The sequence below is a fragment of the Tursiops truncatus genome, chromosome 1, assembly GCF_011762595.2.
Source record: "Tursiops truncatus isolate mTurTru1 chromosome 1, mTurTru1.mat.Y, whole genome shotgun sequence".
In the NCBI taxonomy this organism is placed as follows: Eukaryota; Metazoa; Chordata; class Mammalia; order Artiodactyla; family Delphinidae; genus Tursiops; species Tursiops truncatus.
The window spans coordinates 55,700,952-55,726,472 of NC_047034.1; the positions used below are offsets into that span (position 1 = coordinate 55,700,952).

At 39.5% G+C, this 25,521-nt stretch overlaps 1 protein-coding gene across 2 annotated transcripts in view; it reads right to left on the minus strand.

Moving 5' to 3' along the window:
- KLHL20 (kelch like family member 20) overlaps positions 1 to 25,521 on the minus strand; it is a 79,624-nt gene that overhangs the window by 9,601 nt on the left and 44,502 nt on the right. For both annotated transcript variants that reach the window (XM_019952083.3, XM_019952084.3), the window contains 2 exons: positions 20,032 to 20,215; positions 11,123 to 11,266 (listed from right to left, as the gene is read on the minus strand). In XM_019952083.3, the coding sequence (XP_019807642.1) occupies positions 11,123 to 11,266; positions 20,032 to 20,215 (328 nt within the window). The remainder of the gene's footprint in view (positions 1 to 11,122; positions 11,267 to 20,031; positions 20,216 to 25,521) is intronic.

A 25,521-nucleotide genomic window follows, 5' to 3' on the forward strand; every position in this document is an offset into this window, starting at 1 on the left:
CTGTGGTCACCTAATCTATGACAAAGGAGGCAAGAATATATAATGGAGAAAAGGCAGTCTCTTCAATAAGTGGTGATGGGAAAACTGGACAGCTACATGTAAAAGAATGAAATCAGAACACACCCTAACACCATACACAAAAATAAACTCAAAATGGATTAAAGACCTAAATGTAAGGCCAGATACTATAAACCTCTTAGAGGAAAACCTAGGCAGAACACTTTATAACATAAATCGCAGCAAGATCTTTTTGGATCCACCTCCTAGAGTAATGAAAATAAAAACAAAAATAAACAAATGGGACCTAATTAAACTTCAAAGCTTTTGCACAGGAAACTATAAACAAAACGAAAAGACAACCCTCAGAATGGGAGAAAATATCCAAAATACACAAACAGCTCATGCAGCTCAATATCAAATAAACGAACAACCCAACCAAAAAATGGACGAAAGATCTAAATAGACATTTCTTCAAAGAAGACATACACATGGCCAAGAGGCACATGAAAAGATGCTCAACATCACTAATTATTAGAGAAATGCAAATCAAAACTACAATAAGGTATCACCTCACACCATCAGAATAGCCATCATCAAAAAATTACAACAATAAATGCTGGAGAGGGTGTGGAGAAAAGAGAACCCTCCTACACTGTTGGTGGGAATGTAAACTGGTACAGCCACTATGGAGAAAGTATAGAGGTTCCTTAAAAAACGAAAAATAGAGCTACCATATGATCCAGCAATCCCAGTCCTGGGCATATATCCGGAGAAAACCATAATTCAAAATGGTTCATGCACCCCAATGTTCATTGCAGCACTATTTACAATAGCCAGGACATGGAAACAATCTAAATGTCCAACGATAGATGAATGGATAAAGCAGATGTGGTACATATATACAATGGAATATTAGCCATAAAAAAGAACAAAATAATGCCATTTGTAGCAACATGGATGGACCTGGAGACTGTCATACTGATGGAAGTAAGTCAGACAGAGAAAGACAAATATCATGATATCGCCTATATGTGGAATCCAAAAAAAGGCTACATATGGACTTATCTACAAAACAGAAATAGAGTTACAGATGTAGAAAATAAACTTATGGGGCAGAGTCAAGATGGCGGCAGGGGAGGACACTGAGTTCGTGCCTCACCACAACTAGGGCGCTGGCCGGACACTGGTAGGGGACCTCGATGCCCAAGGAGATGGGAGGAACCCCTGAGAGGCCGGGTAGGACGTGGGGGGAGTAAGGGGGGATGAGAAGTGGAGGTCAGACAGGACCGGCGCCCCTGAGGGGTGGCTGGGAGGGGGAAGGGGTTCTCATAACTGGAGGAACGCTTGGGGGGCTTGGTGATCAGGGGGAGCAAGTCTAGCGTTTCCCCTGCCCAATCGGGCCCCGGGAAGCCTGCAGGGTTCCCGGGCCAGGTCCTCTGCCCTCTGAGGCCCCCTCTGGGCCATGTTGGTCCTAGGGGCGTAGGAGGGAGGCAGGGGGGAGAAGAGGAGAGGAGGACAGGGTGGAGCCGCCTTTTTTTTTTTAAATTAATTAATTAATTCACTTATTTTTGGCTGTGTTGGGTCTTCATTGCTGCACGCAGGCTTTCTCTAGTTGCGGCGAGCTGCGGCTATTCTTCGTTGCAGTGCGTGGGCTTCTTATTGCAGTGGCTTCTCTTGTTGCGGAGCATGGGCTCTAGGCTCACGGGCTTCAGTAGTTGTGGCACACGAGCTCAGTAGTTGTGGCTCGCAGGCACTAGAGTGCAGACTCAGTAGTTGTGCCGCATGGGCTTAGCTGCTCCATGGCAATGTGGGATCTTCCCGGACCAGGGCTTGAACCCACATCCCCTGCATTGGCAGGTGGATTCTTAACCACTGCACCACCAGGGAAGCCCCAAAGCCCTCTTTGATTGGAGAATCGGGGAGGCACAGAGGGCGTTTCCCCTGCCCACTTGCCCCCGGAAAGCCTGTTGGGCTTCCTGGTCTGGTCCCCTGCCTTCTGGGGCCCCCTCTGGATCTGTGGGTCCTAGGGGCATAGGAGGGAGGAGGGGGGGAAGAAGAGAGGCCAATGGGGCAGGGCCCTCCAGGGATTGGAGGATCGGGGGGAACTCACCTAGCGTTTTCCCTGCCCTCTCGGGCCCAGGGAGCCTGCTGGGGTCCTGGACCTGGTCCTCCACCCTCCAAAGCCAGAGGCACTCCTGGGCCACTGCTGCTGCACTGAGCCTAAGCCCCCACCCTCCCAGGGCCTTATCCGGCCCTGTGGGACCTAAGCATAGGCCCCACCCACCACCTAAACCCCGCCCCCCAGAGCCAAGGCCTTTTCCGCTTTTTTTTCCTCCTTTTTACTATTGTGGTTCTGTTTTACCTTCTGGTTGTTGTTTCATCTATATTTTTATTTTTTTATTCTTTCTAACAGAAATAAACGAAATAGAAACAAGTAAAATAGCAAAGATCAATAAAACTAAAAGTTTGTTCTTTGAGAAGATAAACAAAATTGATAAACCTTTAGCCAGACTCATCAAGAAAAAAACAGGGAGAGGACTCAAATAAATAAAATTAGAAATGAAAAAGGAGAAATCACAACTGACACCACAGAAATACAAAGGATCATAAGATACTACTACAAATGACTATATGCCAATAAAATGGATAACCACGAAGAAATGGACAAATTCTTGGAAAAGTACAATTTTCTAAGACTGAACCAGGAAGAACTAGAAAATATAAACAGACATATCACAAGTAATGAAATTGAAACTGTAATTAAAAAGTTTCCAACAAACAAGTCCAGGACCATATGGCTTCACAGGCGCATTCTATCCAACATTTAGAGAAGAGATAACACCGATCCTTCTCAAACTCTTCCGAAAAATTGCAAAGGGGGGAGTACTCCCAAATTCGTTCTATGAAGCCACCATCACCCTGATACCAAAACCAGACAAAGACACTACAAAAAAAGAAAATAACAGACCAATATCACTGATGAACATAGATGCAAAAATCCTGAACAAAATACTAGCAAACAGAATCCAACAACACATTAAAAGGATCATATACCATGGTCAAGTGGGATTTATCCCAGGAATGCAAGGATTCTTCAATATACGCAAATCAATCAATGTGATACACCATATTAACAAATTAAGGAATAAAAACCATATGATCACCTCAATAGATGCAGAAAAAGCTTTTGACAAAATTCAACACCCATTTATGATAAAAACTCTCCAGAAAATGGGAATAGAGGGAACCTACCTCAACATGATAAAGGCTGTGTATGACAAACCCACAGAAAACATCGTACTCAATGGTGAAAAACTGAAAGCATTTCCACTAAGATCAGGAACAAGACAAGGATGTCCACTCTTATTCAACGTAGTTTTAGAAGTCCTAGCTATGGCAATCAGAGAAGAAAAAGAAATAAAAGGAATATAAATTGCAAAAAAAGAAGTAAAACTGTCACTGTTTGCAGATAACATGGTACTATACATAGAAAATCCTAAAGAAGCCACCAGAAAACTACTGGAGTTCAATGAATTTGGTAAGGTTGCAGGATACAAAATTAATGCACAGAAATCTCTACCATTTCTATACACTAACAATGAAAAATCAGAAAGAGAAATTAAGGAAACACTCCCATTTACCATTGCAAAAAAAAGAATAAAATACCTAGTAATGAACCTGCCTAAGGAGGCAAAAGACTTGTACTCAGAAAACTATAAAACACTGATGAAAGAAATCAAAGATGACGTAAACAGATGGAGAAATATACCATATTCTTGGATGGAAGAACCAATATTGTGAAAACGACTATACTACCCAAAGCAATCTCCAGATTCAGTGCAATCCCTATCAAACTACCAATGGCATTCTTCACAGAACTAGAACAAAAAATTTTATAATGTGTACAGAAACACAAAAGATCCTGAATAGCCAAAGCAATCTTGATAAAGAAAAATGGAGCTGGAGGAATCTGGCTCCCCAACTTCAAACTATACTACAAAGCTACAGTAATCAAGATAGTATAGTACTGGCACAAAAACAGAAATATAGATCAATGGTTCAGGATAGAAAGCCCAGAGATAAACCCATGCACATATGGTCACCTAATTTATGACAAAGGAGGCAAGAACGTACAATGGAGAAAAGACAGCCTCTTTAATAAGTGGTGCTGGGAAAACTGGACAGCTACATGTAAAAGAATGAAGTTAGAACACTCCCTAACACCAAACACAAAAATAAACTCAAAATGGATTAGAGATCTAAATGTAAGACCAGACACTATAAAACTCTTAGAGGAAAACATAGGACGAACACTCTTTGACATAAATCACAGCAAGATCTTTTTTGATCCACCTCCTAGAGTAATGGAAATAAAAAGAAAAATAAACAAATGGGACCTAATAAAAACTAAAAGATTTTGCAAAGCAAAGGAAACTACAAACAAGACGAAAAGACAACCCTCTGAATGGGAGAAAATACTTGCAAATGAATCAATGGACAAAGGATTAATCTCCAAAATGTATAAACAGCTCATGCAGCTCACTATTAAAAAAACAAACAACTCAATCAAAAAATGGGCAGAAGGGGCTTCCCTGGTGGCGCAGTGGTTGAGAGTCTGCCTGCCGATGCAGGGGACACGGGTTTGTGCCCCGGTCTGGGAAGATCCCACATGCCGCGGGGTGGCTAGGCCCATGAGCCATGGCCGCTGAGCCTGCACGTCCGGAGCCTGTGCTCTGCAGTGGGAGAGGCCACAATGGTGAGAGGCCCGCGTACTGCAAAGAAAAAAAAAAATGGGCAGAAGACCTAAATAGACATTTCTCCAAAGAAGACAGACAGATGGCCAAGAGGCACATGAAAAGATGCTCAACATCACTAATTATTAGAGAAACGCAAATCAAAACTACAATGAAGTATCACCTCACACCATCAGAATGGCCAGCATCAAAAAATCTACACACAATAAATGCTGGAGAGGATGTAGAGAAAAGGGAAATCTTTTGCACTGTTGGTGGGAATGTAAATTGATACAGCCACTATGGAGAACACAGTATGGAGGTTCCTTAAAAAAACTAAAAATAGAACTACTATATGACCCAGCAATCCTGCTACTGGGCATATACCCTGAGAAAACCATAAGTCAAAAGGACACATGTACCCCAGTATTCACTGCAGCAGTATTTACAGTAGCCAGGACACAGAAACAACCTAAATGTCCAATGATAGAAGAATGGATAAAGATGTGGTACATATGTACAATGGAATATTACTCAGCCACAAAAAGGAATGAAATTGGGTCATTTGTAGAGATGTGGATGGACCTAGAGTCTGTCATACAGAGTGAAGTAAGTCAGAAAGAGAGAAACAAGTATCGTATATAAATGCATATATGTGGAATCTAGAAAAATGGTACAGATGAACCTATTTGTAGGGCAGGAATAGAGATGTAGACATAGAGAATGGACATGTGGACACAGCACGGGAAGGGGAGGGTGGGATGAATTGGGAGATTAGGTTTCATATAAATACATTACCATGTGTAAAATAGATAGCTAGTGGGAACCTGCTGTATAGCACAGGGAGCTCAGCTCGGTGCTCTGTGACGACCTAGATGGGTGGGATGGGGGGAGGGGGTTGGAGGGAGATCCAAGAGGGAGGGAATATAGGTATACACATAGCTGATTCACTTCATTGTACAGCAGAAACTAACACAACATTGTAAAGCAATTTTACACCAATAAGAAAAAAATAAACCTATGGTTACCAGGGGGAAGTTGGGGGGAGGGATAAATTGGGAGATTGGGATTGACATATACACACTACTATATATAAAACAGGTAACTAATAAGGACCTACTGTATAGCACAGGGAACTCTATTCAATACTGTGTAATGGCCTATGGAAAAGAATCTAAAAAAGAGTGGATAGATGTATATGTATAAAGATTCACTTCGCTGTACATCTGAAACTAACAGAACATTGTAAATCAACTATACTCCAATAAAAATATTTTTTAAAAAAAGGAACTGAGCTTTAGTTAGACTCAGTCCACCTTTGTTTTTAAATGTCTCAAGGATGAGATGTCTTGTATTTGTTGCAGGCCCCTCCCTATAGTAGGACTTTATCTTCTAAGCACTGTAAGATTGCATGAGATTTCACTTAACCTGGTCCACTGCTCTCCTGTGCTATCCCAGCACTCAGCAAACGTCCCACTGGGAAAAACAAAAGTATGTTCCAGAATCCAATCTGTCATGCCAGCCTACATGATTGTCAAAAGTTCCCCTGATTTATCCTCCTCCAGGAGAACCCCTCTGCCTAGACCAAGTCCAGTATTCAACCCATGTTAAAACTTGGCAAATGTTTTTGGGAAGAAAATAGCTGATGATCTCATCTCACATAAGATGGGCTCTTTCTTCAGTGGACTCTTAGCTCATCTAGTCCTTGTTACTTCTACATGTCTCTGATGATTTTAAAAATATGATATTTGTACTTTGTCATTTTTTCCTAGTTGTTGCAGTGGGAATGATGGCTGTCACTACTTATTGCATTCTACTTAGAAGCAAAAGCCTTTGCATAACTTTTTAAACCCTTTTATTGTAAAATAAAATATTGATACAGAAAGCCACACAAGAACAAATGTATAGTTTAATAAGTTATTATAAGGAAAGTCTACTTATAACCACCATCCAGGCCAAGAAAAATAACTTTGCCTGCCACACTGGAAGCCCTTCCACGTGTCCATTTCCAATCTCAAAACCTTCCCCCAGGCAGGGTAACCATTATCCTGACTTTTACAGTAATCATTTCCTTGCATTTCTTTATAGTTTTATCAGCCACGTATGCATCTCTAGACACTTACTCTTACTTATTAATTTCTTTTTGTATTTTTATTTACTTAGTTTGTATTTTTTTATTTTTTGGTCGTGCCCTGCAGCACGCAGGATCTCAGTTCCCCGACCAGGGATCTAACCCGTGCCCCCTGCCATGGAAGCGCGGGGTCTTAACAACTGGACCACTTTTTCATATTTTTAAAAAGTCTCCTTTTTTCTACAGGTTCTTCCTCTCTTCTCCTTCTCCCTCCCCCACTCCCAGAATTCATGTTTTAGAACCTGGGCATTTGACCTGCAACTTCTCCCACAATATGGATTTGATCGACTGTACACTTATAGTGCAGCTCTACACATTGGCCTGTCCTCTGTATGTTCTGCAAACTGGCAGCTGGATTCAGAGGTTAGATCAAACCACGTTTGGTCCCTTTGGCAACACTACAGAAGGTGGTGTGTTAGGAGCTGTTATTAATTACTAGGTGCATTAATTTACTGAGTGTTGCAATATGGTGATATTCTATCCTTTATTTTCTTTTGCTGGAATACTTTATAAAAAGAAACAATCCTCTTACCTACGGATCCTCTCTCTCTCTCCCCGCTTCCTTGCCTCTCCTTCTCTCTCACTTTCTCTCTGCTTCTGTTTCTTTCTCTCTCTCTCTCTGCCTCTGTTTCCTACTATTTTATTACCCAATTCATATGCGATACAGTTGGTAAAAGAAAGCCTGGATATATGCTTACTAGTTTTCAAGATAATAAAATCTTCCAAAGGTAACTAATTAGGTTTTTTTAAAATATCAACAGGAACCCATAGATTTAAATATATTTATTGGATTTTAATCAATTACAATTATCTCTTTTAAGGTTAAAATTGTATCATCTTTGGTCAGTGGAACATCTTCAAATTGACTCTTGAATCTTTTTGATATCTAGTAGTCTTTGATAGCTTGCTTGCTATCTGGTATGAAAAGATGGTCCAGGCTCATCTATACATTCCCTGTCCTAAATCTGGAATCAGACATTTCTCTAAGAAGCCCTGGTTTCTTTTAGTGGGAAAAGGAATTTCAAGACAGTCAGGGAGTGGAGATGTTCACTGACTTGGCTGGTCATTATTTCTATGCCTCTTCAGTTGATAGAGCTAGAATATAATTTTTTTTAAGAAAAATTTAACTCAAATTCAGCACAAGGTGTTTTACTTAAACTCTTCTATTTTACATCCATATTATTCCATATCTTCCTGGTTTTCAAGGATACAGAAGAGGACAGAATCAGAATAACCTATACTCATTTCCTGTATTCCACATTATACACATAGCAGTCTTAAAATAGCAATATTATCATTTCACTATTCCTGAGAATTAAAATTTCTTTCTGCATATCTCTTCCCATTCTTCCCCCACTTTAAAAAATAGTTGAACTAATTTACATTGAGTGACGATACAGCCAGGGCATGCTACACTCTCTTATAACCCTTATTTAGTCATAGTTCTCAGATTTACTGTATGTTTCATGTTCACTATTAGTCCTCTGTCAGTCTCTCTCTAGTAATTTTTCTGAAGCTTGTTCTCTAGTAGATTCCTCAGGAACTCATGGGAACAACATTTCCTGATTTCTTACATGTTAACAGTTTGTCTCTGCCTTTCATACTTCAAGGTCAGTTTCTCTAGGTAAAAAATCGTTGGCTTACATTTTCTTTGGATATCTAAAATATGTTACTCCGTTTTCTTCTGGCATAAAGTATTGCTTCAAAAAATCTGATAATAGGGGCTTCCCTGGTGGCGCAGTGGTTGGGAGTCCGCCTGCTGATGCAGGGGACGTGGGTTCGTGCCCCGGTCCGGGAGGATACCGTATGCCGTGGAGCGGCTGGGCCCGTGAGCCGTGGCTGCTGGGCCTGCGTGTCCAGAGCCTGTGCTCCGTAATGGGAGAGGTCGCAGTAGTGAGAGGCCCGCATACCGGAAAAAAAAAAAAAAATCTGATAATAATCTAAATTTTTTTCCCTTATAAGCAACATGTATTTTTTTGTTGATAACTAAAGGATTTTTTTCCTTTTTCTACAAGGTCCAGTAATTTTATTAGAATATATCTTAGTGTTCATTGTTCTGGGTCAGTATTCAGAGGATATAGTGTATTATTTCAATAAACCATTTCAATTTTTAAAAAATTACAACAGGAAAATAATTTTGAATCACAGTTTTTAGCATCTGCTCTGTTCCCTTGTTTTCATTTTCTTCTTCATGGACTCCTATTATCTGTATAGTGGATTTTTACCTGTCTTCAATATTTGTTGCTGTCTCTCAAATCCTTTTTACCTCTTTATTTCTTTTTGACTTTAAAACTTTCCTCTTTTTCACCTTCTATTTGTCTTTTGGCATTATCTGTTTTGCTCATTTGTTCTAATTTAACCCTTCATTCTACAGTGATTTTTTCTTACATTTCTAGTATTTTTCTGAGTTTTGTCATCTCATTTCTGAGCTTTTCAGATTCTGACTTGTGTGTTTTCATATCTTGCACTGTTTTCCTAATGCCTTTTAGCATATTTTTGAAATAGTTGATTATAGTTTGATCTGTTCTGTAGTTGTATCTTTCTGGTATGCTTTCATTCTCTATAGAGACGTAATTGCTGCTTATTCTCTCTTCATATATTAACTTTAATGGGATCTAGCCTCAACACCTTTCTGTTGCTCATTTTTACATGAAATGAGTTTTCCTGAACTCTTAGAAGAAAGAGTGGTTTGTGCTAATATTTCCAGTTTCATGGAGTTCCCTCTTTTTTTTTTTTTCATGTAGCATTAAAAAATATAGTGGTTTGCCTCCTGAGATGTATTGGCTTTATTCAATACTCCTACTTTTAACCTGGCCTTCTTTTCACTGTATCTGTTGTCCTTGTTCTGCTCAATTTTGACTCTGCTCCCAGAAGTGTGGGCCCTGTCCTGGAAAGCCATCTTGGCTGGTCAATTTTGAGGGTTCCTAGTGACTAGATGGCTGTAGCACAACTGGTTCTCAACTGGGGTGATTGTGCCTCCAACTCCACCCCCCAGGACATGTGGCAACGTCTGGGGACATTTTTGGTTATTACAACCAGGCATGTACTAGTGGCACTTAATCAGTAGAGGCCAAGGATGCTGTTAAACACCCTATAGTGCACAGGACAGCCCCTCCCCCACCCAACAAAGAATTCTTTGTTGCATCTCCCTCCCTCTTGCATCTCCCTTCCACCCTCCCTATCTAAAATATGTTACTCCATTTTCTTCTGGCATAAAGTATTGCTTCAAAAAATCTGATAATAGGGGCTTCCCTGGTGGCCCAGTGGTTGAGAATCCGCCTGCCGATGCAGGGGACACGGGTTCGAGCCCTGGTCTGGGAAGATCCCACGTGCCGTGGAGCAGCTAAGCCCATGCGCCACTACTGACCCTGTGCTCTAGAGCCTGTAAGCCAAAACTACCAAAGCCTGTGCACCTAGAGCCCGTGCTCTGCAACAAGAGCAGCCACTGCAATGAGCAGCCTGCACACGGCAAGGAAGAGTACCTCCCACTGTCCACAACTAGAGAAAAGCCCATGTGTAGCAACAAAGACCGAACGCAGAGAAAAAGAAAAAAAAAAAAGTATACAGTAAATTATGGCAACCCACCAAGATTTCCCCAAGTATACTTCAGGAATTAATGAGAGGGGCCAGGGGCTTCCCTGGTGGTCCAGTGGGTAAGACTCCATGCTCCCAATGCAGGGGGCCTGGGTTTGATCCCTGGTTGGGGAACTAAGATCCCACATACCGCAACTAGAGAGCCGGCATGCCTCAACTACTGAGCCTGCACGCCGCAACTAGAGAAGCCCTGCTACAAAGACCCTGCGTGCCACAACAAAGTCCCAGCACAGCCAAAATAAACAAACAAACAAATAAATAAAAACTTAAAAAAAGAATTAATGAGAATCCACATACAAAATACTTTGGAGTTTTTATAAGGTATGCTACACAAAGAATTATTGCTTTAATCATTCTTTCTGGAGGAAGTCTGAGCAAAGTCATTCCAATTACTGGGGGAAAAAAATCAGAACAGATTTCAGAAGTGGTATCCTTGATATCATATATAAAATGAAATTTAAAATATGATTCCAACACTTCAATGTTAGGCTCAGTCAGTGTAACACATAATTTAAAAAATTGGGTTATATCTTTCATCTTCCTAGACTTTAAAGTTAACTGAAAACTTTTTCCTTAAAGCCCATGGGAAATTTACAGAATAGTGAATCCCTAGTGTCCTAAATTGTTTCTTTTAAAAAACTGAAAATGACTTTAAAAAAATCACCTCTCAACGATGTTGAGGCAAGACACTCCATCCTGGCCACCCACAGCATAGAGAAAGCCTCCAAGCACAGCCACACCAACACTTGTCCTGCAGGTGCTTGTAGGAGCAACATCACTGCTCCATTGGTTTGTTTTGGGGTCATACCTGCAGAGAACACGTCAAGAACAGTTCGTATTACACAAAGAGGGCTATGTTTATACATGCAATGATATATAATATGATATATATATTCTTTCCCCAAATATAGGCTGATAAATAACTAAATATGTGATAGTCTAATTTATATATAGTTTTTAAAATTCAGTTTTACTTAAAAAGTTACATATGAATATATTTTCTTTAAAAATTTTTTTCAGAATGTTATAGACAAAGCTAAAATTCTCTTTGAGTTCCACCCAACTTCTGTTCTTTTCCCATTTTGTTTTGATGTACATCCTTCAAGATTTTTCGGTAAAATTCTTTTCAATAGGTATATATCTATCCATATATATATATTTCTTTATATGCAAGCAGGTACATAAGTAATGCCACATATTATGCATTACTTTTTCACTCAATATATTTCTGAGATCTATTCATAATAGATATAGCTCTAGATTTCTCTTTTGAACTATCTAATTATATTGTGTGTGCCATACATTATTTAAATCATATTTCTATTGATGTATCCTTACATTGTGACATTTTGTTATTAAAAACAGTGATCACCCTTGTATATTTCTCCTTGTGCAATGGATGATAAGAAGCAGAATCATGGAGCAAAGAGTATATTCATTTTTTTTTTTAACATCTTTATTGGAGTATAGTTGCTTTACAATGTTCGGTTAGTTTCTGCTGTATAACAAAGTGAATCAGCTACACGTACACATATATCCCATATCCCTTCTCTCTTGCATCTCCCTTCCACCCTCCCTATCTAACCCCTCTAGGTAGTCACAAAGCACCGAGCTGATCTCCCTGTGCTATGCAGCTGCTTCCCACTAGCTATCTGTTTTACATTGGGTAATGTACATATGTCCATGCCACTCTCTCACTTCGTCCCAGCTTACCCTTCCCCCTCCCCATGTCCTCAAGTGCATTCTCTATGTCTGTCTTTATTCATCAGAACCTTTTTTTTTTTTAGATTCCATATATATGTGTTAGCATACAGTATTTGTTTTTCTCTTTCTGACTTACTTCACTCTGTATGACAGAATCTAGGTCCATCCACCTCACTACAAATAACTCAATTTCGTTTCTTTTTATGGCTGAGTAATAATCCATTGTATATATGTGCCACATCTTCTTTATTCAGTCATCTGTTGATGGACATTTAGGTTGGTTCCATGTCCTGGCTATTGTAAATAGAGCTGCAATGAACATTGTGGTACATGACTCATTTTGAATTATGGTTTTCTCAGGGTATATGCCTAGTAGTGGGATTGCTAGGTCATATGGTAGTTCTATTTTTAGTTTTTTAAGGAACCTCCATACCGTTCTTTCTCCATAGTGACTGTATCAATTTACATTCCCACCAACAGTGCAAGAAGGTTCCTGTTTCTCTACACCCTCTCTAGCATTTATTACTTGTGGATTTTTTGATGATGGCCATTCTGACCAGTGTGAGGTGATACCTCATTGTAGTTTTTTTTTTTTTTTGCGGTACATGGGCCTCTCACTGTTGTGGCCTCTCTCGTTGCGGAGCACAGGCTCCGCACGTGCAGGCTCAGCAGCCATGGCTCACAGGCCCAGCCGCTCCGCAGCATGTGGGATCTTCCCGGACTGGGGCACAAACCCGTGTCCCCTGCATCGGCAGGCGGACTCTCAACCACTGCGCCACCAGGGAAGCTCCCTCATTGTAGTTTTGACTTGTATTTTTCTAATGATTCGCGATGTTGAGCATCCTTTCATGTGTTTGTTGGCAATCTGTATATCTTCTTTGGAGAAACGTCTATTTAGGTCTTCTGCCCATTTTGGGGTTGGGTTGTTTGTTTTCTTGATATTGAGCTGCATGAGCTGCTTGTATATTTTGGAGATTAATCCTTTGTCAGTTGCTTCATTTGCAAATATTTTCTCTCATTGTGACGGTTGTCTTTTCGTCTTGCTTATGATTTCCTTTGTTGTGCAAAAGCTTTTAGGTTTCCTTAGGTCCCATTTGTTTGTTTTTATTTCCATTTCTCTAGGAGGTAGATCAAAAAGGATCTTGCTGTGATTTATGTCATAGAGTGTTCTGCCTATGTTTTCCTCTAAGAGTTTGATAGTGTCTGGCCTTACATTTAGGTCTTTAATCCATTTTGAGTTTACTTCTGTGTATGGTTTAAGGGAGGGGTCTAATTTCATTCTTTTACATGTAGCTATCCAGTTTTCCCAGCACCACTTATTGAAGAGGTGTCTTTTTTCCACTGTATATTCCTGCCTCCTTTATCAAAGATAAGGTGACCATATGTGCGTGGGTTTATCTCTGGGCTTTCTATCCAGTTCCATGGATAAATATTTCTATTTTTGTGCCAGTACCATACTGTCTTGATTACTGTAGCTTTTTGGTATAGTCTGAAGTCAGGGAGTCTGATTCTTCCAGCTCCATTTTTCTTTCTCAAAATTGCTTTGGCTATTCAGGTATTTTGTGTTTCAATAGAAATTGTGAAACTTTTAGTTCTAGTTCTGTGAAAAATGCCATTGGTAGTATGATAGCGATTGCACTGAATCTGTAGATTGCTTTGGGTAGTACAGTCATTTCCACAATGTTGATTCTTCCAATCCAAGAACATGGTACATCTCTCCATCTCTTTGTATCATCTTTCATTTCTTTCATCAGTGTCTTATAGTTTTCTGCATACAGGTCTTTTGTCTCCTTAGATAGCTTTATTCCTAGGTATTTTATTCTTTTTGTTGCAATGGTAAATGGGAGTGTTTTCTTTATTTCACTTTCAGATTTTTCATCATTAGTGTATAGGAATGCAAGAGATTTCTGTGCATTAATTTTGTATCCTGCTACTTTACCAAATTCATTGATTAGCTCTAGTAGTTTCCTGGTAGCATCTTTAGGATTCTCTACGTATAGTATCATGTTATCTGCACACAGTGACAGTTTTATTTCTTCTTTTCCGATTTGGATTCCTTTTATTTCTTTTTCTTCTCTGATTGCTGTGGCTAAAACGTCCAAAACTAAGTTGAATAATAGTGGTGAGAGTGGGCAACCTTGTCTTGTTCCTGATCTTAGAGGAAATGGTTTCAGTTTTTCACCATTGAGAACGATGTTGGCTGTGGGTTTGTCATATATGGACTTTATTATGTTGAGGTAGGTTCCCTCTATGCCTACTTTCTGGAGAGTTTTTATCATAAATGGGTGTTGAATTTTGTCAAAAGCTTTTTCTGCATCTATTGAGATTATCCCATGGTTTTTATTCTTCAATTTAATATGGTGTATCACATTGATTGATTTGCATATATTGAAGAATCCTTGCATCCCTGGGATAAACCCCACTTGATCATGGTGTGTGATCCTTTTAAGGTGCGGTTGGATTCTGTTTGCTGGTATTTTGTTGAGGATCTTTGCATGTATGTTCATCAGTGATATTGGCCTGTAGTTTTCTTTTTTTGTGATATCTTTGTCTGGTTTTGGCATCAGGATGATGGTGGCCTTGTAGAATGAGTTTGGGAGTGTTCCTCCCTCTGCTATATTTTGGAAGAGTTTGAGAAGGATAGGTGTTAGCTCTTTTCTAAATGTTTGATACAATTCGCCTGTGAAGCCATCTGGTCCTGGGCTTTTGTTTGTTGGAAGATTTTTAATCACAGTTTCAATTTCAGTGCTTGTGATTGGTCTGTTTAAATTTTCTCTTTCTTCCTGTTTCAGTCTCAGAAGGTTGTGCTTTTCTAAGAATTTGTCTATTTCTTTCAGGTTGTCCAATTTATTGGCATATAGTTGCTTGTAGTAATCTCTCATGATCCTTTGTATTTCTGCAGCGTCAGTTGTTACTTCTTCTTTTCAGTTCTAATTCTGTTGATTTGAGTCTTCTCCGTTTTTTTCTTGATGAGTTTGGCTAATGGTTTATAAATTTTGTTTTATTTCTGATCTGATCTTTATGATTTCTTTCCTTCTGCTAACTTTGGGTTTTTTTTGTTCTTCTTTCTCTAATTGCTTTAGGTGTAAGGTTAGGTTGTTTATTTGAGATTTTTCTTGTTTCTTGAGGTGGGATTGTATTGCTATAGACTTCCCTCTTAGAACTGCTTTTGCTGCATCCCATAGGTTTTGGGTTGTCATGCTTTCATTGTCGTTTGTTTCTAGGTATTTTTTTATTTCCTCTCTGATTTCTTCAGTGATCTCTTGGTTATTTAGTAGCATACTGTTTAGCCTCCATGTGTTTGGATTTTTTAGTTTTTTCCCTGTAATTTATATCTAGTCTCATAGCATTGTGGTCGGAAAAGATAGTTGATATGATTTCAATTTTCTTAAATTTACCAAGGCTTGATTTGTGCCCCAAGATATGATCTATCCTAGAGAATGTTCCATGAGCACATAAGAAAGTGTATTCTGTTGTTTTTGGATGGAACGTCCTATACATAAAAATTAATGTCCATCTTGTCTAGTGTGTCATTTAAAGCTTGTGTTCCATTATTTATTTTCATTTTGGATGATCTGTCCATTGGTTAAAGTGGGATGTTAAAGTCCCCTACTATTATTATTGTGTTGCTGTTGATTTCTCCTTTTATTGCTGTTAGCATTTGCCTTATGTATTGAGATGCTCCTATTTTGGGTGCATAGATATTTATAATTGTCATATCTTCTTCTTGGATTGATCCCTTGATCATTATTTTAGTGTCCTTCTTTGTCTCTTGTAACAGTCTTTATTTTAAACTCTGTTTTTTCTGATATGTGAATTGCTACTCCAGCTTTCTTTCGATTTCCATTTGCATGGAATATCTTTTTCCATCCCCTCACTTTGTCTGTATGTGTCCCTAGGTCTGAAGTGGGTCTCTTGTAGACAGCATATATATGGGTCTTGTCTTTGTATGCATTCAGCCAGTCTATGTCTTTTGGTTGGAGCATTTAATCAATTTACATTTAAGGTCATTATCGATATGTATGTTCCTCTTACCATTTTCTTAATTGTTTTGGGTTTGTTTTTGTAGGTCTATTCCTTCCCTTGTGTTTCCTGCCTAGAGAAGTTCCTTTAGCATTTGTTGTAAAGCTGGTTTGGTGGTGCTGAATTCTCAGTTTTTGCTTGTCTGTAAGGGTTTTAATTTCTCTCTTGAATCTGAAAGAGATCCTTGCTGGGTAGAGTAATCTTGGTTGTAGGATTTTCCCTTTCATCACTTTAAATATGTCCTGCCACTCCCTTCTGGTTTGCAGAATTTCTGCTGAAAGATCAGTTGTTAACCTTATGGGGGATTTCCTTGAATGTTATTTGTTGCTTTTCCCTTGCTGCTTTTAATATTTTTTTCTTTGTATTTAGTTTTTGATAGTTTGATTAATATGTGTCTTGGCGTGTTTCTCCTTGAATTTATCCTGTATGGGACTTGCGGTGCTTCCTGGACTTGATTGACTTTCCTTTCCCATGTGAGGAAAGTTTTCAACTATAATCTCTTCAAATATTTTCTCAGACCCTTTCTTTTTCTCTCCTTCTTCTGGGACCCCTATAATTCGAATGTTGGTGCGTTTAATGTTGTCCCAGAGGTCTCTGAGACTGTCCTCAATTCTTTTCATTCTTTTTTCTTTATTCTGCTCTGCAGTAGTATTTCCACTATTTTCTCTTCCAAGTCAGTTATCTGTTCTTCTGCCTCAGTTATTCTATTGATTCCTTCCAGAGAATTTTTAATTTCATTTATTGTGGTGTTCAGCATTGTTTGTTTGCTCCTTAGTTCTTCTAGGTCCTTGTTAAACGTTTCTTGTATTTTCTCCATTCCATTTCCAAGATTTTGGATCATCTTTACTATCATTACTCTGAATTCTTTTTCATGTAGACTTCCTATTCCCTCTTCATTTGTTTGGTCTGGTGGGTTTTTACCTTGCTGCTTCATCAGCTGCATAGTTCTCTATTAGTGGAGCTGGGTCTTAGTATTGATTGATATTACGTGGGGCCAGGAGGTCTCTGGTGGTCCAGTGTCTTGAACTTGGCTCTCCCACCTCAGAGGCTCAGGCCTGACACCAGGCCGGAGCACCAACACCCTGTCAGTCACATGGCTCAGAAGAAAAGGGAGGAAAAAAGAAAGAAAAAAATAAAGTAAAATAAAATAAAGTACATAAAAAAAAATTATTAACATAAAAAATAATAATTAAAAAAATGAGAACCAAACCAATAAACAAATCCACCAATGATAACAAGTGTTAAAAACTAAACTAAGATAAACATAAATATCAAAAACAAATCAGCTGCAGACAGCAAACCCTAAGTCTACAGTTGCTCCTAAAGTCCACCACCTCAATTTTGAGACGATTTGTTGTCTATTCAGGTATTCCACAGATGCAGGGTACATCAAGTTGATTGTCGGGATTTAATCCACTGCTCTTGAGGCTGCATGGAGAAATTTCCCTTTCTCTTCTTTCTTTGCACAGCTTCTGGGGTTCAGCTTTGGTTTTGGTTCCACCTCTGTGTGTAGGTCACCCTTAGGCATCTGTTCCCCACCAAGACCTGAGGCACCTTTTCCCCATCCAGACAGGAGGGGGTTAAAGCAGCACCTGATTAGGGGGCTCTGGCTCACTCAGGCTGGGTGGAGGGAGGGGTACGGTAGTCATAATGGGAATGCGGGGCGAGCCTGTGGCTGCTGAGGCCAGTGTGACATTGCAACAGCCTAAGGCATGCCGTGTGTCCTCCTGGGGAAGTTGTCCCTGGATCACGGGACCCTGGCAGTGGCAGGCTGCACAGGCTCCCACGGCAGGTGGTGGATAGTGTCCTGTGCTTGCACACTGGATTGTTAGTGGACGGCGGCAGCAGCCTTAGCATTTCATGCCCATCTCTGGGATCCAAGCTGATAGCCACAGCTTGCGTTCATCTCTGGAGCTTGCTTAGGCAGTGCTCTGCCTTCTGTGGGCACAGAGGGAAGGAATTGCCTCTCTTTGTGCACCCAGAACAATGGTCTCTTGCCTCTTTGGCAGGTCCAGACTTTTTCCCGGACTCCCTCCTGGCTAGCTGTGGCGCACTAGCCCCCTTCAGGCTGTGTTCATGCAGCCAACCCCAGTCCTCTCCCTGGGATCTGACCTCCGAAGCCCAAGCCTCAGCTCCCAGCCCCCACCCTCCCCAGTGGGTGAGCGGACAAGCCTCTCAGGCTGGTGAATGCTGGTAGGCACTGATCCTCTGTGCAGGAATCTCTCCGCTTTGACCTCTGCACCCCTGTTGATGTGCTCTCCTCCGTGGCTCTGAAGCTTCCCCCCCACCCCCCATCTCCACCAGTGAAGGGGCTTCCTAGTGTATGGAAACTTTTCCTCCTTCACAGCTCCCTCCCAGAGGTGCAGGTCCCATCCCTATTCTTTTGTCTGTGTTTTTCCTCTTTTCTTTTGCCCTACCCAGGTACGTGGGGATTTTCTTCCCTTTTGGGAAGTCTGAGGTCTTCTGCCAGCATTCAGTAGATGTTCTGTAGGAGTTGTTCCACTTGTAGATATATCTTTGATGTATTTGTGGGTAGCGAGGTGATTTCCATGTCTTACTCCTCCACCATCTTGAAGGTCCCCCTCTTCATTTTTAATTTAAAAAAATACTATCAAATTGCTCTTTTTGTAGCTATATATTTGTTTTTAATTTCATTAACTTTTCTTTCCAGTTAATTTCTTCTTTCTATTTTCTTGGGTTTTGTTGCTCTTTTTATAACTTTTTTATTTAAAAGCATGATTTATTTTTCCATCTTTCTTATTTTCAAATGAATGCACATAAGTTATAATGTATAGAAATCTGCCTCTGAATATTACTTTAGTTGCAGACCACACATTTTGATATTCATGGGCTTCACTGTTATTAAGTTGTAAATCTGTAATCATTTCCACCCTTATTTAGTTAACTCAATTTGTTTTTAAGTGTGCTTTTTTTAACTTCTATGGAGCTGATCCCTCTGTTGTTGTTGTTGTTTTTTCTTTCCAACTATACAATCTGTATCTCTAGATCTTGATATGCTGCAGGGTTTCATAGATATGTTTGGTAAGTATCAAGAACACAGCTGAGGGCTTCCCTGGTGGTGCAGTGGTTGAGATTCCACCTGCCAATGCAGGGGACATGGGTTCGTGCCCCGGTCCGGGAAGATCCCACATGCCGCGGAGTGGCTGGGCCCGTGAGCCATGGCCGCTGAGCCTGCGCATCTGGAGCCTCTTCTCCACAACGGGAGAGGCCACAACAGTGAGAGGCCCGCGTACCAAAAAAAAAAAAAGAACACAGCTGAATGAAAAAGGGTTGGATGAGAACAAGAAGCTAGAAGTTATTAAAAAATAAATTATTGTAGGTTTCTAATATGCCAGGCATTGTCACAGATGTGGGAAAAGACATTTCAATAAACAGTTACAGCCAATGTGATATGTACAAGTATGTTCAAAATACTTGTGAAAGATCAGAGGACTGAGTAACTAACCTGTCTCTATGGTGCCAGAGATGGCTTTATATAAGAAGTAACATTTGAATCTTGAAAAGATATTCCAGGGAAGAACGAACAGCATGCATATATATAGGCAAAGAGGCACGAAAGAGGACAGCATGTCTAAGGAACTGCAAACAATTTGGTGGGTCTGCACTAGCGTGTTTAGGGAATAGTGGTGTGCCAAGGGAGACAGACTGGAGAAACAGGTGGAGGTCAGATCATAAAGGACTTGTATGTCACAGTAAGCGGTCTAGGCTGCCAGCTAGTGCCACAGACACAAAACTAAAGCAACAGGTTACATCTGTTTCTAATTAACATCTCAAACAAAACAATATGAATAGGAGAGAAAAAAATTTCAAATTGACCCTACTTACCTTTCAACACTATTGAGATAAGAGGACCCATCATGGCCTCCTACTGCATATAACAGGTCATCAAGAACACTGACCCCAACTCCACATCGCCTTTTGCTCATTGAAGCTACCATTCGCCATTCATTGGTCTGTGGATCATATCGTTCAACACTGGAAATGGCATCTCCACTGCACCAACCACCAACTGGGGAAGTAACAGAAATGGTCAGGAGAATACCTGTCCTAAAGCATAGAATGTATCACTCACTGCTAACTTTTATTTGGTTAAGTCCTAATGCTTGGACTTACCAAACGCCTCTAGAAGCAGGTTAAAACATAAGTTATGATTTTTACTTATTCCACTGGGATTGCTATAATCTTTAGAATTTTCTAAATAAGTTAGTATTAGGTCCATTTTACAGAGGAGGGCAAGGACACCAATTCAAATTATATTGGGAAGTAATGTGGCATTTAATGGCCAAAACATTGAATTTAGTTAGAAAACTAGGGCTTGACTGTTGCCTCTACATAAATGTAATGTATTATCAAAAACCAAAAGAAGAACCATACCTCAGAAGCCTGTTTTAAAAAAAAAATTCTTTTATTCTATTAGGGGAGAGGGATTTCAGCTCATCTGCTCATGACCTCATCTTGTGACTAAAAATAATACAAAAATTCTTACGACTTATAAAATGTTTTGCCTTCTGTTTAATCTGCAGTCTGTACTGAATTCTACAATATCCAACATGACATTCAGGATCAGAAAACATTTTGAAGAAATTACATTTTTCATAAGTAAGTAATAGTCAGAATAACAGGTTCAAACTGAGTTCAATAAAGCTTCTCTGAGTGTTCCCTGAAAAAAACTGTAATTATAGCAGATAAATTTAATTTGTTATTCTTTAAAATCATCTCTATGTCAATCTAAAATAAGAGCTAGATTCTGGAGCTTAAAAAGTGAAGTCTAAGGATAACTTAACCTCAAAACATTTGAAAACTAATGGTTTCTTGGAGGTCTCAATAACTTCCTGAGCCAGAATAAAATGCGAATGTTTCTAACCTTCTTCTGGTGGATTTGAAAACTCATTCCTTATTTCAAATCTCAATATGCTGTATACATTTTATTTTATTATGATTTCATTTAAATTAGGATATTCAACTAATACTAAATCACAGTAAGTTTTGTCTATATTAATTGGCTTAAATTTGAATTCTGTTCTGGGATATATGCCTGGAGTTTCAATATCAGAGAAAACATCTTAACTTCCAACATAAAATTTGGCTGCAAATGTGAGGGTTATAAGCACTTGAGACAAATCAAACAGCCTAATTATTAAACCTCAGGCACAATTTATAATGAAAGCTATTAAAACCAGCTGTTTATTGGATTACATGGCTCCAAATCAAGTTAATATCACTTCATAATCTGTGTTCTTTGATACTAAAGAAAAAGAATAGGCCGTTAGGAAATCAAATTTAAACCTTTCCTGTGACCTGGGGAAAAAAGCAAAGGAAAAAGTTGTTCAATTCCACTGCCTCATGGCAATTTTATGTGCATTATGATTTCCAAGGCAGCAGGTGATGGCATAACGGGGACAGAACTAGCTAAGTTATTATTACAAGCCAGTACACTGTACTTAGCAAGATAAAGTGTATGCATAGTTTCTGCTGTGAGAACACTCAATTTGTGTTAAGTGATGTACTTAAGACAAAATATTGCTGAAAAGGTGACATACAGTTTTATATGCGTGAGATGTTGACTGTGAAAAGAATTACTTCAGACAGATTTGATCAAAAAGTGTTACCTTAAAGTAGGCAACTTTCACAAAGTGTCTGGAATAAGGATCAGTGAACCGAATACTAAAAAAAAAAAATCCCCAACAAAAAAGAAGCACAGAATTGAGAAGCATCAAGAAACCTAATGGAAAACAAGAGGACAAACCAGAAGACATCAGTAGGAGTAAAATGCTGAGTAATAAAACTACTGAGATTATAGATTTGATCTTAGGCTTCCAGGATGAAGAAATGAAGACTCAATTTTCCAAAGTTAAGTGAGAACTGGTAATTTGGCATTCCAAAGATAATGAAAAAATTGCAATAAAAACCAAAGCAAATTAAGGATTAAGTTTTAAGTAGAGACAGGTGGGTCAAGATCTAAAATAATGTCAGTGGAACAGTATCACTCAAGAATAGAGGTCAGATCTGGATAGCACAAAAAGACTGAGAAAGCAGGGAAAACCAATACAGTTGTAAGAAAAAGACCTAATGGTTTTTCTCTACAAATGAAAAAGGAAACTTTTAGTTTAATAGTGTAAAAGAGGTGACAGACGATTTAACTTTTCTTCTTTATGTTTTCCTGTGTTAACAAATATTTCTATATTTCATGTGTATTCACTTCTATAATCAGAAAAACTTTAAAAAAGTGTTATTTACAAATAGGTTATTGTGGGACTTCCCTGGTGGTCCAGTGGTAAAAAATCCACCTTCTAGTGCAGGGGACACGGGCTCAATCCCTGGTCAGGGAACTAAGATCCCACATGCTGCGGGGCAACTAAGCCCGCACCACAATTACTGAGCCCATGTGCCTCAACCAGAGAGCCCATGTGCTGCAAACTACAGAGCCCATATGCTCTGGAGGCTGTGCACCACAACTACAGAGCCCAAGTGCTCTGGAGCCCACGCCACAACCAGAGAGAAAACCTGCACCCCACAACTAGAGAGAGGGCTGTGCACTGCAACAAAGAGCCCATGCTGGGGCTTCCCTGGTGGCGCAGTGGTTGAGAGTCTGCCTGCCGATGCAGGGGACACGGGTTCATGCTCTGGTCTGGGAAGATCCCACATGTCGTGGAGCAGCTAGGCCCGTGAGCCATGGCCGCTGATCCTGTGTATCCGGAGCCTGTGCTCCGCAACGGGAGAGGCCACAACAGTGAGAGGTCCGCGTACCGCAAAAAAAAAAAAAAAAAGAGCCCGTGCTGCAATGAAAGATCCCACATACCGCAACGAAGATCCTGCATGCCACAACTAAGACCCGACGCAGCCAAAAATAATAAATAAATAAATATTAAAAAATATAAAAATAGGTTATCTTTCATGCACAAACTGACATTAGCAATCCATTATTGTTTTCCAATTTTCCTTTTCCATTAATCATGATGGGTCGATGCTAATTTCTCACTAGTGTTCCTCAGGATCAACAGCATGCAATTAATCTTTATTGATGCCTGCTCTGACAAGATTGCTATACAATCTGGAAACTACAAAAATAAATCAGAAATGGTCCTTGCTCTGAAGTAGTTAAAAATATAGTAGAGGAATCAGATACCCAATCAGCAATATGAAATTATGAGATTACTAGCAAGAGTTTGAGATCATGGGGCTTCCCTGGTGGCACAGTGGTTGAGAGTCCACCTGCCGATGCAGGGGACACGGGTTCGTGCCCCGGTCCGGGAAGATCCCACATGCCGCGGAGCGGCTGGGCCCGTGAGCCATGGCCGCTGAGCCTGCACGTCCGGAGCCTGTGCTCCGCAACGGGAGAGGCCACAACAGTGAGAGGCCCACGTACCGCAAAAAAAAAAAAAAAAAAAAAAGTTTGAGATCATGAAACTGATCCAATTTAACTGGCTTCTAAAGAAGGCAAAGTGTGATTTCATTAATACCATGATTTAATCAACAGAGGCAAATGAGATTTTAGTGAAGATGGTTACACATTGAAAACATGGCACCTGACAATTTATAATCATGTTATATTGGAAGAATATGGTAGGAACCAGCAGGATAAAGATGGCAGCTGTTGAGTAATTCAAGTCAAGTTTAAATTTCTATTTAATGGAGTTACATTATTATCTCTCAGCATCCCCAAAGGTGTACCTTGTCTAGTTCCACTGGATTGGTAACCCCCACTGAATCCATAAAGACCCTGAAATGTACTGTACTTTCCACAAACCTATTTGGCTTAGTTTCTAGCTTTTGATCATAGGAAGGTTCTCTTCTGTTCCATTTTCTCCTGAGTTCCCATTATCCTCCCCTCTTCCTTAATCTAGTTCTTAATTCACTGCCAGAATGTTCTGAGGCTGATGAAACAGCAGTATACTGTCATCCCTTCTCCAGGTACAATAACAGCCAAATAAAATAGTTAATAGATCTTGATAACAATGGATATACCTCCACAAAGATGGCCCTACTAGTACTAGAATTCCTGAAACCAACATGGCATCATGAAAATAAACCTTAGGTACCAAATAATTAGATCTTGCATCCTTCTAATTAAAAAAAAAAAGATAACTGACTTTCATAATTGGGGAAACAGAAACTCTGATGTAATTTATAGCATTCTTGTATGTATAGGGAGCTGGCACATAAACTACTTTTATAAATAAAAGACACTTAATAATATAATTTATCTAGTTTAACCAACAAAGCTAAACAAATGTTATAAAGACCTCCCTGGGAACTTAACCAGATCTGGCAATGAATTTATTCACCGATTTATGGCAACTATAGATGGTATGTGGGAGTGAGGAGGCAGATGTACATAAGTGTGAGCATGCAAGCAAGTAAACTCACATGAGTATGTGAATATGTACCTGTGCATGCATATATAGGAATGAAAGTCATAGGAATAAATAAGAATGATAATAGAAATAAATCTATTAATAACAATAAACAAGAGACATAGGATACTGAGAGTATGGGAGAATTCAGTACATGATGAATTAATAATCAAGTTTGAAATCTAAAACAGGAATGAAGGAATCTTTCAAAAGAGAAGGAAAAAGCCCGATGAGGATTAGACAGAAAAAGAAAATGTGGCATCAATTTTCTTCTTGAAGAAATGCTACAGTCCTCTATGTGAAGAAATTTAGATGAAAAAATTTAAAAAGGAGATCTCAAACATAAATTATCAAATTTTTCTTCTAAAAATGTAAGGGAAAATACATTCCCACATGCCAAGAGAAAATAAAATTGAAGGGAAAAAGATAGGCAAGTGGTTAGGCTGAAGGGAAAGGATACTATGCCCCAGTGATTACATAGAATTCCCTGATGAAAAGGAATAGAACACTTAACATATCAAACAGAATCCGAGGAAGCCTACACTTAATAGTCGTGGAATTACTGAAATGTGGGAGCATAAATACAAAGAATACAATAGGTTCCAGCTAGTTCCATGAATCAGGATTTGAAAAAAATTTTGAAGAGAAAGAACTTGCTATAGACTGAATGTGTCCCTCTGAAATTCATATATTGAAATCTATTCCTCAATGTAATGGTATCAGGAGGTGAGGCCTTATGGAGGTGCTCTGCCCTCATGAATGGAATTAGTACTCTTACAAAAGAGACTTCAGAGAGATCCCATGCCCCTTCCTCCACATGAGGACATAGCAAAAGATGAAAAGACGGAGTCTATGAAGAAGGACAAAGTGGGCCATCACCAGACACCAAAATCTGCCGGCACCTTGATCTTGTACTCGCCAGCCTCCAGAACTATAAGAAATAAATTTCTGTTGTTAATAA